The sequence below is a fragment of the Lytechinus variegatus genome, chromosome 1 (genome assembly GCF_018143015.1).
Source record: "Lytechinus variegatus isolate NC3 chromosome 1, Lvar_3.0, whole genome shotgun sequence".
NCBI classification, from domain to species: Eukaryota; Metazoa; Echinodermata; class Echinoidea; order Temnopleuroida; family Toxopneustidae; genus Lytechinus; species Lytechinus variegatus.
In genome coordinates, this window is record NC_054740.1 from 89,585,423 (window position 1) to 89,600,762 (window position 15,340).

Consider the following 15,340-nt stretch of genomic DNA (forward strand, 5'->3'; position numbering starts at 1 on the left):
AGTCCACCCTGGGCGGATGACTGAAGTCAGTGCGTTGTGTGTAAACGTCAGTCTCCCATGTTTCATAGATGCAGGCTATGTTACAATGGAAAACACTCCGTCCCTCGGATAGGACGTTAAATGGAGGCCCCTTGTAGAGGAGAGTCACCACCTTTGCACGTTAAGAACCCACTGCACTACAGTATTCGTATAAGAGTAGGGGAAACCCCGGTGTCGAGGTCCACCTGCCCCCCCCCCCCCCCCAATCAATTATATCGGGAGGAGAGACCTGTGGATCATAGTGATTCAGTTCGCTTTTCGCCTCCCAGGCACAGGTGACGCCAAACAAATAATAATAACAATTCAGTGCCCTAAAGAAAATACCAAGGTCATTTCAACTCAATATAGACATGTTATCAGAAAATTACACTCAGAATAATCATGTGTAGAGGATTATAATTTATAATTTGTAAAAATGGTGAATCCCACTCGAAAGCAACTTAGAGATAATGTTTAGACATGAAAAAAATAAAATCATCTGTGAAAGTGTCTTCCTGACCGGACTCATATTATCCGAGATATGAATAAAAATGTAAAGAATGTAAAAGAAAAAAAATAAGCGTTACAGTACTGCTCTACTATAAAAAAAAATCTTAAGATATTTTCACAGCCCCGTATTTTCCTCTATTCCTTTTCATTGGCATGATTGGAAGGCGTTTTGTCTGATACTATTACAGCTCATATGTATTTTAGATTCCAAAGCTTCTTCCCATTACCTGATACTAATCAGATTGAGATGGCAGCTATGTTCTCTGGTTCATCCCAGCTTTTGTTATTCATGGACGTTTGCAAAAATAAAAAAAACCAACCCAGGAGTGGGTGGGGCTGCAAGACCTAAATTTTCGAAGAAACGTAAGAGCGAGGGGATTTGTGATGGGGGAGCTTTTGCATTTTCTAGAATAAAATTGAAGGATTTCGTGCACACTTTTGGTGAATTTTGTGAATTTTGCCCTCTCGATCGGCGGCCCCCGGCTGCGTACGGTCATCTTTGTCATCTTAAAGTCTTTAAAAGGCCTATATTACATTGGTTTGAAACAATTTCGTTTGCAATAAGGCTCGTAATTTGCTGGAACTGCGACCCTGGTCATGAAGAAACACCAGGCTGGGTCAGAAGGGAGGAAGCAGAAGGAGCAAAAAGAACTCCAAGACTGTTTAATTCTCAAGAAATTTTATTTTTGAATGCACTTAGAAACGCAACTTTTATACTCCGTTTTTACACAAAATCCTTACCGTGGGGGGGGGGGTCCCATAGCCTCTCCCGCTCGATCGCTTCGGTATCTCACGCTGTCAAAAATATTGTGCCCCCTTCGGGATTTTGCCCCCCCAAAACTGAAAGTGTTCCGGCGCGCCTGCTGTATACCATCATGACGCCATATTTTCGTCGTATTTCCGTTGTCATGGTTGTTGGTGCCATGATTTTCTTTAAGTTCCGAGAGCTGCTATACACCGCTTGATGCATTGTATCAGTAAAAATAAGTGTTCGATTTCTCGTTATCAAACAGGGCCCACGGAAGACCACCAATTTGGTGATTACAAATAATCAAATACTTTTATTTTTAAAAGTAATTGTGTTGCACAATAGATAAAGCATGTATATTTACATTCTTCACGACAAACTGATACTTGCATGAATTTATGTTTACAAAAAATAAAAAAATTGTGAAATGGAAAAAAATGTTTATTTGAATTGAATTGTATTTGTATATAACGATTATAAATTAAACTTCAACGGAAACATCGGAGAAAATATCAATTACCATGAACCATCCTCAGGGGCGTAGATAGCGGGGGATGGGGGGATGCATCCCCCAGAATTTTAGGTGGGGGGATGGTGTGTACAATCATCCCCCCAGGTTTCTGTGGGGGAAGAAGCAAAACTGTACAGTAATAAAGCAATGAATGCTAGTTAAAATCAATCAATAATAATAGCAGTAATAATCATAACGTACAGCAATGACAAACATGATCAAAATTGGACTTTTATTCAGAGTCAATCATCTTATATGCATTTACAACTTGCAAGTTTTAAGTAATAACAACTGTCTTGCGTCGTCATATACATTTAAGGATCGTTATTCAGAGTTTCACCAAGTACATTTCCTTATAATAATTATGTATTTGCAAAGGAGATAAGTTCAAAATATTTCATTACAGATTTAAGAAAGTGTCGCTTAATCACTCCCTTTCAGAGCAATTGCTTTCATAACACATTAACACTGTTCAAACGAATTAATAAGAAATTACCTATACACATACTGCGCAGTCTTCTAGGTTTGAAGGTTATAAACTGTTACATTTCCTTACCTATGTTTTTATCATAATCATCATAACAAGGTACATAATAAGAAATGAATCGAAATTATAACAAGTTACTATCTATACAGTTTACTTCCGACAACCCGGTGAGGTTTATTTCATTTCCATACTTAATTCAATCAAGCCTTTGTAATCATGGTAATTTTAAACAGTGTGCTTATCATTTTAGTGTCCGCATATCTGCACGTGGATAAGAAATATAATGTTGAGCTTTTTTTTATTTTACCCCTATTACTATAATTGTAATTGATATTTTTTAGTTATTTGGCTGTTTATTTGTTTATTCCTTTAGTTGTTGATTCATTCGTTTGATCATTAACAATATCGCTACTTTTAAAAGAGTATACTACTATAGTAAAATAAGGAATACTAGTTATTCTAGATCATGTTTAGCAGGACTGTCATGACCAAGATGATAACTAGACATCCGACAAATGACATTTCTCTTATGATCATCTTTACTCATTGTCATTAATCAAACAAAAGATTACTGCCATGAAAAATGTGCAAGGAAGTTTGTTTATTACTGGATGCCCTGTTTATTGCTGAAAGCAAAGTGATTAAAAGACACACGAGATAATCCATGAGGCAGATCGTGTTATTTTGTTATCTTTAACTCGTCTGCTTTGGCCCATGATATTTTGTTGTTATCGAGTACGTTATCTCCTTCATTCTTTATATTTATATATTAATTATATATATATATATATATGTATATATATATATATATATATATATATATATATATATATATATATATATATATATATATATATATATATATATATATATAAAGTATGACCCAGCTAGGGATCATCCCCCCAGGTCTAAGGACCTGTCTACGCCACCTTGTGGGTATATTGGTGCATTTTCTTTCTGCTACTTGAAACACAGGAACTGAAGCCAAATTGTTTTTTTTTATTACGTTCATCTGCAACACCACATTCAGACAATACATCCAAATGAAAAAACAAAACAAATAAAATGAAGCTTATAATAAAATCTGTTTAAAAGAATATAATGTACTGTTTCGGAAGGGTCCCATTTTTAATGGTTTCCGTCGTCTAAACGGAAGTAAAAAAAGCCGCTTTAGCTCAGAAAAAATGTTTTACGACGTACAATAACGGTTGACACTTCAATAATTAACTTTTACCCCGAATTCCTAGTTTTTTTCGTGGTCATGTATAACACTCAAGGTTATTGGGACCCCCCTTCAAAAATATGTATAAATATTCATTTTAATTAACAGAAATTGCAAATCTTACATATTCCTCTCATGGGGCGACCCTTTTCCTGCTTTTCATTTTCCTGCGTTGATTCCTTGGTATGTTTCTGTCATTATTATTATGTGAGCACATTTATATTATTTCTTTTTCGATATTGGTTCTATTTTGGGGGATTTCAGTGATTTCAAAACTTTCAACATTTTATAAATGCCTGCCTATTTTTTGCACAACGCTGTACCAAAATATTTTTAGCAGGATTGTAACCCTCTCAATTGCATTGCCCTTTCAATTTAGGTGTTTCCTTGGTGTGCATGTGTCCCCCTCAAAAGTACTGATAATCAGATTTCAGTGCAAAACTTTAAATATTATTTATTGAACAGCTAGAGCAATTAATAATCATCTGAAAAAAAGGAGGTAAGTTGATGAGAAATGAATATACAAGTGCACATTTTCACTTTTTCATTCTAAATGTATTTAACTCTTAGTGTTCCCATTTAGTTTATGTGTATAGTTCACCTAGGTGCGTCACAAGGTATTTCGAAGAGGGGGGGGGGGGGGCGACAACCTAAGGATGACACAATTTTTTTTCTGTATTTACTGTTATGTGTATTCAGTAACATGATGTTTCTAAACTGGGAACCTACAACACATCAATATACAGTGCGTATCAAAAAAAGTTTACACTTAGAAAATATCCTGTAAAATTATACATAAGTGACTTGTTGAAGATTTTTCCACATTTACACCTTGGTACAGATCCATTTAAGCAAATGACACTTAAAATGTCGAGAAAAAAAATTTCCGCTTGAGTGAGCACCACTTACTTTTGAAAAGTTAGTGAAAAATGATTTGCGCAGAACTTTGAAATAGCTATGCGAATAAAAGTAGACCTTAATCATGAAGAACACGTGGAATTTAGCTATTAAAATTGATTTGAAGATATCCTTTAACTTTTTTAAACTTGTTTTATTGCCCAAACACTTCGAAGAGTGCATTGTGCCCCACCCCACTCCCCCACACACCGAAGCCATCGTGACGATATTTGCTTTACACTGAGTTGTGATTTACATGAAATGGCTTAGGCTTGATTTCCATTTTGCTAATCACTCTTAAGCTTGGGAAAAGTGTGGAGAAACAAGTATTAAATGAAAAAATGAAATGTAAACCCACTTTGAATGATAAAAACTTAGTGACAAAATGCTGGAGATGTCTGATATAAACTTTTGTTCAGATTCAGTAATGTCCTGAGATCCAGCTGGCACAAAAAGGGTAAAGGTTGTGCTTACAAAGTGTTGTAATTTCAATTTGGGTGGCAAAAGTGTTACAAAATGCTTGAATGAATCTGTTTTATTTCAATTGACTAAAAGAGCAAGGGAAATGGAGAAAATTCTTCACTGAGTAAGTTTGATTTCGCCATTTCCCCTTGACACAGCGTGAAAACGAGCATTTCTGCGCAAACAGATTTCTGCGAACTTTACAAAAATGGACAGTGCTCACTCAAGTGAAACATTCTGTCCAAACTTTTACTTTCATTGGATAGATGAGACCCAAACCCAAGATTGTATGTGAAAAAATCATCCACACATTGCATATTTTTTAATTCCCAGGGCTTTTTCAAAGTGTAAACTTTTTTTGATACGCACTGTAGAAAGGCGGTTGCCCAAGATATCCATTTATATAGTCGCCCTGTATAAACACGTAACCAGTCTTTTTAATTCATTTGTCACTATAAGCTCACGATGAGAATGACTCTCCCATATGAAGGCGATAAAGGTCTATACAAGATCAAGTCTATTTACTGATCGAAGTGCATTTCCTTATCCACAGTAGCGGGTGATAATGAGTTATGACTTTGATATTGATTACTGTACTCTATACTCCGCATGATAGGAATGCTCCATGATAAAAAATAATTTAATTTGAACAGATTTGGCAAAATCGGACAAACGAAGCAATGAAAATCTAACAAAGAATAACCAAGTTATAAAGTGTTATCTATGCATGTGTTCATGAATATACAATGAGCAAGCGCATGTGGTGTCAGGTCCAGTTATTCTTTGCATTTCATATTTTCGCAGTCGAACCAGACGATAGAATTGATTTTTCTGCAATGAATTCGAGACTTGAGATCAGACTATGAAGCCTGTTTGCATAATAAGACAAAGTACTTGATTAACATGTTGACAACATTGATAATCTCTCCACTACTTCCCATTCAAAATGGATTCTGCTTGCAAAGTATTCCACGCCTTGGCTTTTGCCTACTATTGCTTCTCATACTACTACTATTGTGAGCATGTTTACTATCGGGTAAATGCGTCAGATTTTCGACCTAAGAGCTATCAATATGGAGGCGACACCAAATTCCTTACTATGTGGTGCTGGGTAAGAATATGAAACATGATTATACCTTAGCCGATACCTATCGTAGTCATTAATTACTCAGCGCGGCTGCGGTGCACGTGCATGAATGAAATGTCTTGTTGCTCACTCGCATGCAATTAGGCATAATCCATGTATACCTACCTACCTACCTACCTACCTTCCTACCTATATTGTTAAATTTGTTTGTTATTATGAACAAAAGCTTAGTCATGTTAGTTCTAAAAATATCATCATAACTTTAAGTGTGTACCTTACATGTTTCCCTATTTGGTTAATTGTGCAATCAAGTGTCACCGATCATTTGACAGATTTGAAATAAATTTCAGGTCTCGAAGTCTATAGGTCAAAAGTCATTGAGCTCAGTCTAGTTTGACCAAGTTGTTGTTTCACTATTACAAACTTAACCAACTGTTGATCCTTAATTTCATAATGCAGGTGGGACTACTTCACCCTAATTAATTCCGAATACACAGCAAAAACTGTGGTGTTAACCGGTGTACATAGAGGACCACACCAGTTATTTTCTACCGGTGTTAAATTGGTGGTGTTAGTTTTACACCTATAGGTGTTATTACAACACCTATTGTTATTACATTTACACTCTTTGGTGCTATGTTCAATCTCTAGGGTGTTATTTAAACACCTCAGGGTGTGGTCCTCTATTAACGCCAATTGGTGTCAGTTTTAACACCACCGTTTTTACAGTGTAACTTTGATATGATAATTCTTTATGCAATATAATGTGAAAATCATAGTATCCGGAATAAATTGTAAAGAAGATGGTCAAACTTGACCTCTCAGCAAAATATTACGATTCTTTTCTCAAGCAGAGATCCGAAATTGAATAATTCACACAATTGTGGGAGGGAACGATTACAAAAAAATCAACGAACCTTTTTTTATTACATATATGATACAAAGTATTATGTCGAAAACATTTTACGGTATACTTTGTGCATACTTGCTTTTTAAAGATTAATGAGAAATAAAAATAGAATATTCAATTGTGGCTACAGTAGGAAATCCCTAAACTTAATGGTCTGATGATGTTTCTTTGAAGTACATAACCACAATTTATGTGGTTCACCTCTCCGAATGGTTGACATCCTGTTCTGTTCAAGGACTGGATTCTGTGAGAAAAAAAACGTAGTTTCTAAAAGTTTCCTGGTAAACAAGCCTGTTTATTTATTTTTTGTAGGGATTCACTTTGTCAATAATGTGGTTTCCATCGAGAAATAACAGTCAGCCATAGACATCTTGTGTGACTATTTGTTACTACACAGCAAAAACTGTGGTGTTAACCGGTGTAAATAGAGGACCACACCCAGTGGCGGACCGTGACCCGGACTAGACAAAGCATTGGGGGGGGGGGCACAGCATTGTTCACAGACAATGCAGTGCCCCCCCCAATGCTTTGCCTCGTCCGGGTCACGGTCCGCTACTAGAGGACCACACCAGTTATTTTACACCGGTGTTTAATTGGTGGTGTTAGTTTTACACATATAGGTGTTATTACAACACTTTTGGTTGTTACACTTACACTCTTTGGTGTTATGTTCAATCTCTAGGGTGTAATTTTAACACCTCAGGGTGTGGTCCTCTATTAACACCAATTGGTGTCAGTTTTAACACCACAGTTTTTACAGTGTATGTATAAATACAAGTTTGTTATATCATGCCCTTTTGCTTGATAAAGATTCTGACATGTACTGGTACATTGGCCCTACATTTTTTTTTAATAATTATTCAACAATTAACACATTTTCATTGTGCGACCTTTGTAGTACTTTCAGATTGTCTACTTCTTCTTATGTTGTGTAGCTGATGTAATGGAGATGATGGGAACGAAACCCCAAAAGATGCATACCATAAGAGACTGGTTTCTATCTTCTATTGCTTTCCCTGTAGGAATGGTAAGACAATCATACTCTCTTTCCCAAGACTCCATTAGTGGGAAGTTGTTATAAGGAGAGGATAACAGAATTGATATATTGAAATATGGTTTATCAATGAATGTCGAATCGCTTAGCAACAAACTGGATGTCATAATTACGATTATAAAGCCCCAAAACTTGGTTAATAATTTGCTATTTACTCTTTTATCCTGAGTACATGGGAGGCTCACGAAAATCTACACTGCGGTGGTGTTAACCGGTGTACATGGAGGACCACACCGGTTATTTTACACCGGTGTTAAATTGGTAGTGTTAGTTTTACACCTCTTTTACACTCTTTGGTGTTATGTTCAATCTCTAGGGTGTTATTTTAACACCTCAGGGTGTGGTCCTCTATTAACACCAATTGGTGTCAGTTTTAACACCACAATTTTTACAGTGTGATGGCTTGGTTTTACTTACAGTATCAATACCACATGAAATACATTACACAAAATATAAGATTAAACATAAATATATAAACACTTAAAAAGATACGAATGGATCACTCTATTCAGAGCCAGGATAAAATGGCTCCGTTCTACTTATATCGAGGCCCAGGAATAAAAAAAACAATCTAAAAAATTATTTTGTAGCTTTTAATCACCCTTATTGTCAAAAAGGAATTATTTAACCTATGTGAGTTCTAGGTTTTGATAATACTCCCCTGAATAGCTACCCCGAAACCACTAGGTCAACTATCCCCTATGAAAGTTACCCCGGAAAGTATACAAAAACCCGGTAATATAACAACCACTCTGTATAAGGGAAAGTTTCTCGCGGAAAATTCAAATTCTAAAGTTTAGCAATATACCAGTTATAAGCACATTGTCATGAATATTCATTAATTGGGCTGATGATGTCATATCCCCACTCTCATTTACCTTATGTTTTATCATGAAGTCATAATTATGTCACAGATTTCGATACAAGTGTGTGTCTCACTTGTAAGAAAATAAGTTGCAGTAATGAATAGCTGATGCTTTAAATCAGTTGTCAATCCATGTTTTTATTCTTGGAGGACAAAATTTGAATAATTTTCATATAATAAGTTTTAAGTTAAGAACAAGTGGGGATGTGGCATTATGAGTTTGCTTATTGAATATTCATGAATAGAACTGTTTTACCGAAATAATGTAAATATGTAAAGGTTAATTCCACCCCCAAAAATGTTGATTTAAATCAATAAATAAAAACTGAACAATCTTAATACTGAATATTACATCAAAATCGGATCTATAATAAGAAAATTATGACATTTTAAAGTTTCGCATATTTTCTCGAAACAGTTATAACATGCGCAACACAGTGATATGCAAATGAGGGAGTCGATGATTTTCCTCACTCACTACTTATTATTTTTTTTAATTGTTTGAACTACTCAATATTTGAATTTTTAGATTTGACAATAATGACCAACCTAAGTGCTCCACAGAATGAAAGAACAATGGTAATACCACATGCCCAGGAGGAATATTTTTTTTCAATAATGAGGAGAAGAAAATTAAGATATTTTATATTGTAATGAAATACAAAAGAAATAGTGAGCGGGTGACGTCATCAGTCACTTCATACCGACCAGAATATGAATATAAATGTTTTGTGAAATCAACAGAAATTTAAAACTGATTTTGATCCAGTTTTTCATATTTTTGTCTGTTTTCTTATTGTTCAAATCAATTGGTTTGAGAAAATTGTTCTACCATTCTGGATTATCAGGTTTCCCAGCTTTTCAAGACAAACGAATTCCCTGATTTTTCCCTGAAGAATTGTAAAAATTCCGTGATAATTATTTAAATCCATTCCCAGTTTCTAATGTTTTCTAATTGTTGCAGTGAATTGCATGTATTTTAGTATAAAAACAATAATGTAAAACTAATTAGTACCACCATAACCAGTCATTCAATGGATTTGTTATGATATGCAACAGGACATAGCAGAGCCTGACTGACTACCGTGCTTTCGACTTTTGGGCTGATCAAAATTCTCCGATTTTCCCTCATTTAAGGCATTTCTCCCTGATTTGAGGTATCTTTTTTAATCCGATTCCCCGATTTTTTGCAGACTGTAAAAAAAGGTGAAATAATTGTCCCTGATTTCCCTGATGGGCTGGGAACCCTGATAACCCCCTCATATTCATTTGTGACCTGGGGGTGTTTCATAAAGCTGTTCGTAAGATACGAATGACTTTATGCACGACTGGTGATCCTTTCTTGTGCTACGTGATATCCCTACGTTATTGAGTTATGACCTAAGAACATGTTCCAGTCGTGCGTAAAGTCTTTCCAGAGAGCTATTAGCTCCATGGTCTTTCGTAACTTGACGAACAGCGTTATGAAACACCCACGCGTTATCTGAGCATGATTCGGATATTTCTGTAGGGCGTTTTCATACGAATGATTGACCTGTAGCTATGGGAACAGGTAATTTCATTACCCAAATGCAAATAATCTTTTTTTTTACTGATATACATTTCAATTATGTTTGTCTTTTTTGTTGGATTATAAATCATCGGTTTCCATTGAACCCGAAGTTTTGATCTAAATTAAGTTATTATCGAGGATGATATTGCGCACTGCAACGTGTTTTTATGACGTAAGTTGTATTCCCCTGTGTATTCAAAACTTTTCATTTCGAAAAAAAATGAAAAATATTCCATTACTTTCACAAAACGGTCATTAAACTCACTACATCATTTACTACATTATACGTATCTCGCCACTGTCTAGTTAAGAACAAATGTATAATCATGTTTTGTTTTACGGTTGTCGCAAAGTGGGAACATGATTTTATTACAATTAATAGATGTATAATTTTATCTCTCCTCTTTTGTAGATGGTAGTTAGCATGTTTTGGATACTCTGGTCTATTGATAGAAAGTTGGTCTTTCCAAAAGAGTTGGACGAGTTCTTTCCAGTTTGGCTCAACCATGTTTTAGTAAGTCTTTTTTCACTTAATATCTTGTGAGATTGTTCGAAGAGTTTCCAAATCACAGATTGAATGCATGACTCCCAGATAAATTCTGAACCCTTATGAAACAATTATTTCATGATTTATTTATTTAATCACATTATATTTGGTCTTCTTTATACAGGGTAGCCCTTTCAATATCGAATATTGTTCTGCCAAGTGGCCCTGTCTATACAGTAAAAAACATTAAAATTCTACACAATAAATCACACAGTAAAACCTTACATAATACATGATACTAATATACAAAACGAAATTGATAGTAAGATTTATAGTAAAGAGATGCTTCGAATGGTACAAGATGACAACCGCTTGCATTTACAAATGTATGATAATTATACATAAGTCGATGCTTTTGAAATTTAAAGTTTTCCTATTATATGTTTTGCATCACCAGCATACAAATGTCTTACCAATCTTATTAGTTGAAATGTGGTTGTTACGTCACAAACCTCCATCAAGGATACGTGGTGTTACAACTCTCTCACTCTTCTCGGCTCTTTACATGGCTTGGTATGTATAACTTTCCCTTTACATGGCCCTTCTTCTTTTCTTTGTATTTCATTTTTGTTATGTATATATTTCTGCAGGCGTATCCCACCACAAACCTTTTCTTTCAGGAACATACGCCTGTACAATAAACATAACTTGTATGTTCATTCTTTGTGACAAACTTATTTTGTATGAATTTATGTTTACAAACATGAATAAATTTGTCAAATTAATGAAAATAAATGTTTTTACGAAATGATATGAATAAACCTTGCATTTACCATATAATCTAGTTTTAACCATTTTTTTTGTTAAATACTTCACGAGATTCTCGGGACATATACTATCTTGAGAAACGATTTAGACATCTGTATTTAGCAATGTCAGGATATTATAGACTTTAAAACTCTCACGCCTTTATCTAATACATGTCTATTATATTCAATGATATAAATGAGGGGATTCACGGTTCACTGCGTATTTGATGTCAAGAGAAATAAAAGAATTGAAAGATGAGAAATAAAAGGAAATAGAGAAAGAAGATAAGAGAGTGTATGAATCATTCGTGGGATAAGGTGAAGTTCATTATTTTGAAAAAGACTGTAATGAGATGAAATACTACGGCTCGGTGGAGCAAGGGAGGAGTAGATCGCGGCTCGTTGGTGAAGCTTTGGAGAAATAACATCTCGATGGTCTTCACTGCCAATCATAAGGATTAATGACAGGGCAGTCAAACTGCTCATAACGTTGATAAATCCCATCTTTTTACAATTCTTATATTTAATTTCTCATCACTTTCTCATTCCACCTTGTTATCAGTAGGCCTATACGTTTCAGGACTAACCACAATGATGAATCATCAAACTTCCCAACAGCTCCTTATAGTTTACTAGTAATTAAAAACATATGGAATAAGAAGATATTGTAGTGTTGATGATTTCAGCTATTTGTATTAAATATTGAAAAAAAATGTCAATCCTTTATTTGTTTGCTCCGCAAATTACAAACATACAATGTTCATTTGGTTTTTATGGAGTGATCGGTATTTTAACCATGCGAGATGCTTTACAAGTTAAGATGTATATTGAGAGTGCTTTTTCTCTTTGGACAAAGCAAACTAGAAATACTTTTTAATCAAATAGTTGAATTGCCTTTTTATAGCATTAATAAATGAAAATGAAGTGAGAGGAAATAATTCAACCAATGTACATTTTTCATATTTTCTTTCAGGATATTTTGGTTAGGATACGGTGTTAATATCTGGGTATATCCTATCCTTCGTGTTCTCTCTGGGATTAAGTTTGTTTTCTTCATTGTTTTATGTGCAACCGCACCTCTTCCAGTCTACTTTCTTGGAGAATGGTGCATCAATGTATTTCATGGTAAATATCAATCAACCGTGGTAGCCACAAGGATTGTAGGAAGGCCTAATACCCCCCCCCCCCCGACAAAAGAAGTAAGATAGAAAATCAACCGAGTTTGCCATGTGGTAACTTTGTAATTCTGCCAGTATAACGAACGATTTAGTATTCTATATCTGAGAATTTGATAATATTTTCGGCAAATATAATGTAGAATGGTCCTGCCACAATCTTCGGATCCAAAATCCAATATGGGGGTCAGAAAAAAAGTGTCGTTGATATGAGGTAGACTTCGCAAAGCTGCAACTATGTGGAATGCCAATTGACTTAGGGTCCAGTAGCGTACCGTGGGTCACGGCATAGGGGGGAGGGGGCACCAGCAAAAAAATGAGTCGCTTAGTGAGCGCTCAGTTGCCAGTCATTAATTACATTTTTTTTAAATATTTTATTTTATTGTATTTTATTGTTCTTGTAGTCTAAGTGAAGTGCTGCTTATTACCCAGTACTGAAATACACAAACTAATACCCCATTCTCCATGTATTATTCTTAATTTGACAGGTTCAGGCGAAAGATCAAAGAAGGTTAAATAAACTATACAAAGATGGCAAACACCTCATACCAGTAAAGAGTGCATGCATTGGTTACTATCAGCAAATCGCTCTGCAATTCTGTGTTTCAAGCTCAATCTGTACATGTGTAACGTTGTAAGTGAAATTTTGATTAATTCATTGTTATACCATCAACTAGTTAATGAAACTGTTCTCATTTTTGTGTCAGAGTTAAACTCACTAAGTTCGTTATACCTGCAGGCCCTAATGAAAAACGACCTTTGGTTACTTGATATTTGACCATAGTCTTATGTTCCATAGTACCACTTACAAGATTTTCGGAGGACGTGGGGGGGGGGGGGTTAAAAGTGACAAAAGACAAAAATCTATTACTTTGAAATAATCATACTTCATCTAACGTAACCCATCGATTAAACGCCTCTGAGATGTATCAGTAATATTATAGGTGAAAATTGAGTAGACCTATTGTTGATAAGATTGAGCGCCCTCACTCAGGAATTCATTTCGCATTAATATATAGGTGTCACACTTCCCCATTTCCAGGCGTATTATGAGAGTTCGCGAAAAGATAATAAGGATTTAATAAGGGTGACTAATGTTTTCTGCCAGTAGACAAGACAGGATAATCACGTTCATTCTTTATTGATTAAATAGTTTTCAAAAAGTTAAGCAACATTTCTTCCGCATTTAGTCAAAGAAGTGTAGTGAATGCCCTTTCTAGAACCAGTGTTAGATGGCGAATCATATTCATACATTTTTGTCAATCAGTTATATCACATCAGAATTAATGGGAATATTGGATGAGTCGAATTGATATCATTTTACCATCTTGATGAAATTAGTCGTTCAAAACCTATAAATACGAAGAACCTAACGTATCAATCCTATTTCATTCTTGATAATACTCTTTACCTCTGGTGTTTTTTTAAGTCGAGTACCCGACGTTTAAAGATTTGACATTTTTATGTCTGCATAATCTTTAGATTCACAAAATCGGTCCTAGATGACTATTGTATTTTTTTACAGGCGTATCCCGCCACAAGCCTCAGCTTTAGGGCATATGCCTTCTTTTTTAAACCTAACATGTATACAATATTTATATTCTTCATAACAAGTTGATTTTTGTATGAATTAATGTTTGCGAAAAATGTAATGAAATAGACGAAAACAAATGTTTATTTTAATTGAATTGACCTGACTTTATAATACGATAGAACAACCAACCTCGTTGATAAACATTATAACATCTTGACATGATTAACTCATACCTATACAGAAAAAAAACACTGCGTAAATAAATATCTATCAAAGTCATAATTGTCATTTTTGGGGGGCCGAAATGCTGGTCATTTCTCTAGTATTATAATATTGTTGTTCGATTTCCTATTTTTCAATCTAATCAAGTGTTTAATTGTATACAGGTTATCATTTCTTCGAGATGATGAGTAATATTTTTCGAAGGGGTCTAAATATCATTTTATACCTTTATCACTTTCCTACTTGAGCTAAAGAAAAATACACTTAATGCAATTCCGAATTTTCTAACCTGCAAGTTTTGATTGTAGGCTCTAATCCGAACTGCTCAAAATCCGTTTTTATTATTGAAAATAGTGTGTATTTTTCAAGGCAACATCGGAAAAACGTATTTTTATAACGGTGAATTAAAACCTTTCACTCTTTACTTTTTGTTTTCTTCGTGATTTTGAATATACTTTGTACGATGTAATATATGATAAAATACTGCTGTATTGGACAATAAATGCCTTTAGATGAATATGATGAAACCAGAATGCTTGTTCCAGTTTGTTAATTTATCTTGATTTGAGTATAATTTGATTCTGTCTTGTGCGTTTAGAGTTGTGATGTTATCCAAGCTATGTGGGGAAGTTACAAAAGTGGTATGAGGCCTGGGGCCTGTTGCATAAAACTTTTTACCTGAGAAAACTCAGTTTTCTCAGGTAAAAAGTGTTATGCAATAGGCTGCTGGTCATGTATTTTGGATGGCGACATTAAAGGTCATTCCCCGACGTAAACAATTATAACTGAT

The 15,340-nt window shown here is 34.8% G+C and overlaps 1 protein-coding gene across 3 annotated transcripts; it reads left to right on the top strand.

Annotated features, from left to right (window-relative positions):
• Positions 1-5,606: 5,606 nt before the first annotated feature.
• Positions 5,607-15,083, top strand: LOC121427858 (androgen-induced gene 1 protein-like). 3 transcript variants are annotated; one of them, XM_041624434.1, is made up of 6 exons: positions 5,610-5,966; positions 7,751-7,879; positions 10,736-10,837; positions 11,268-11,383; positions 12,593-12,744; positions 13,283-15,083. In XM_041624434.1, the coding sequence occupies exons 1-6, from the start codon at positions 5,802-5,804 to the stop codon at positions 13,312-13,314; spliced, it is 696 nt and encodes a 231-aa protein (XP_041480368.1). In that variant the 5' UTR covers positions 5,610-5,801; the 3' UTR covers positions 13,315-15,083. The 3 variants fall into 3 exon arrangements, with proteins under 3 accessions (XP_041480376.1, XP_041480368.1, XP_041480383.1); XM_041624449.1 differs by having other exon boundaries at positions 5,889-5,966; positions 7,788-7,879; XM_041624442.1 differs by lacking the exon at positions 7,751-7,879 and having other exon boundaries at positions 5,607-5,966.
• Positions 15,084-15,340: the final 257 nt, after the last annotated feature.

Coding starts and splice junctions, on each gene's coding strand:
- LOC121427858 (XM_041624434.1), top strand. CDS start 5,802: ATGGATTCTGCTTGCAAAGTATTCCACGCCTTGGCTTTTGCCTACTAT. Junction 11,384..12,592: donor TCGGCTCTTTACATGGCTTG/GTATGTATAACT, acceptor ATTTTCTTTCAG/GATATTTTGGTTAGGATACG. Junction 12,745..13,282: donor GTGCATCAATGTATTTCATG/GTAAATATCAAT, acceptor TTAATTTGACAG/GTTCAGGCGAAAGATCAAAG.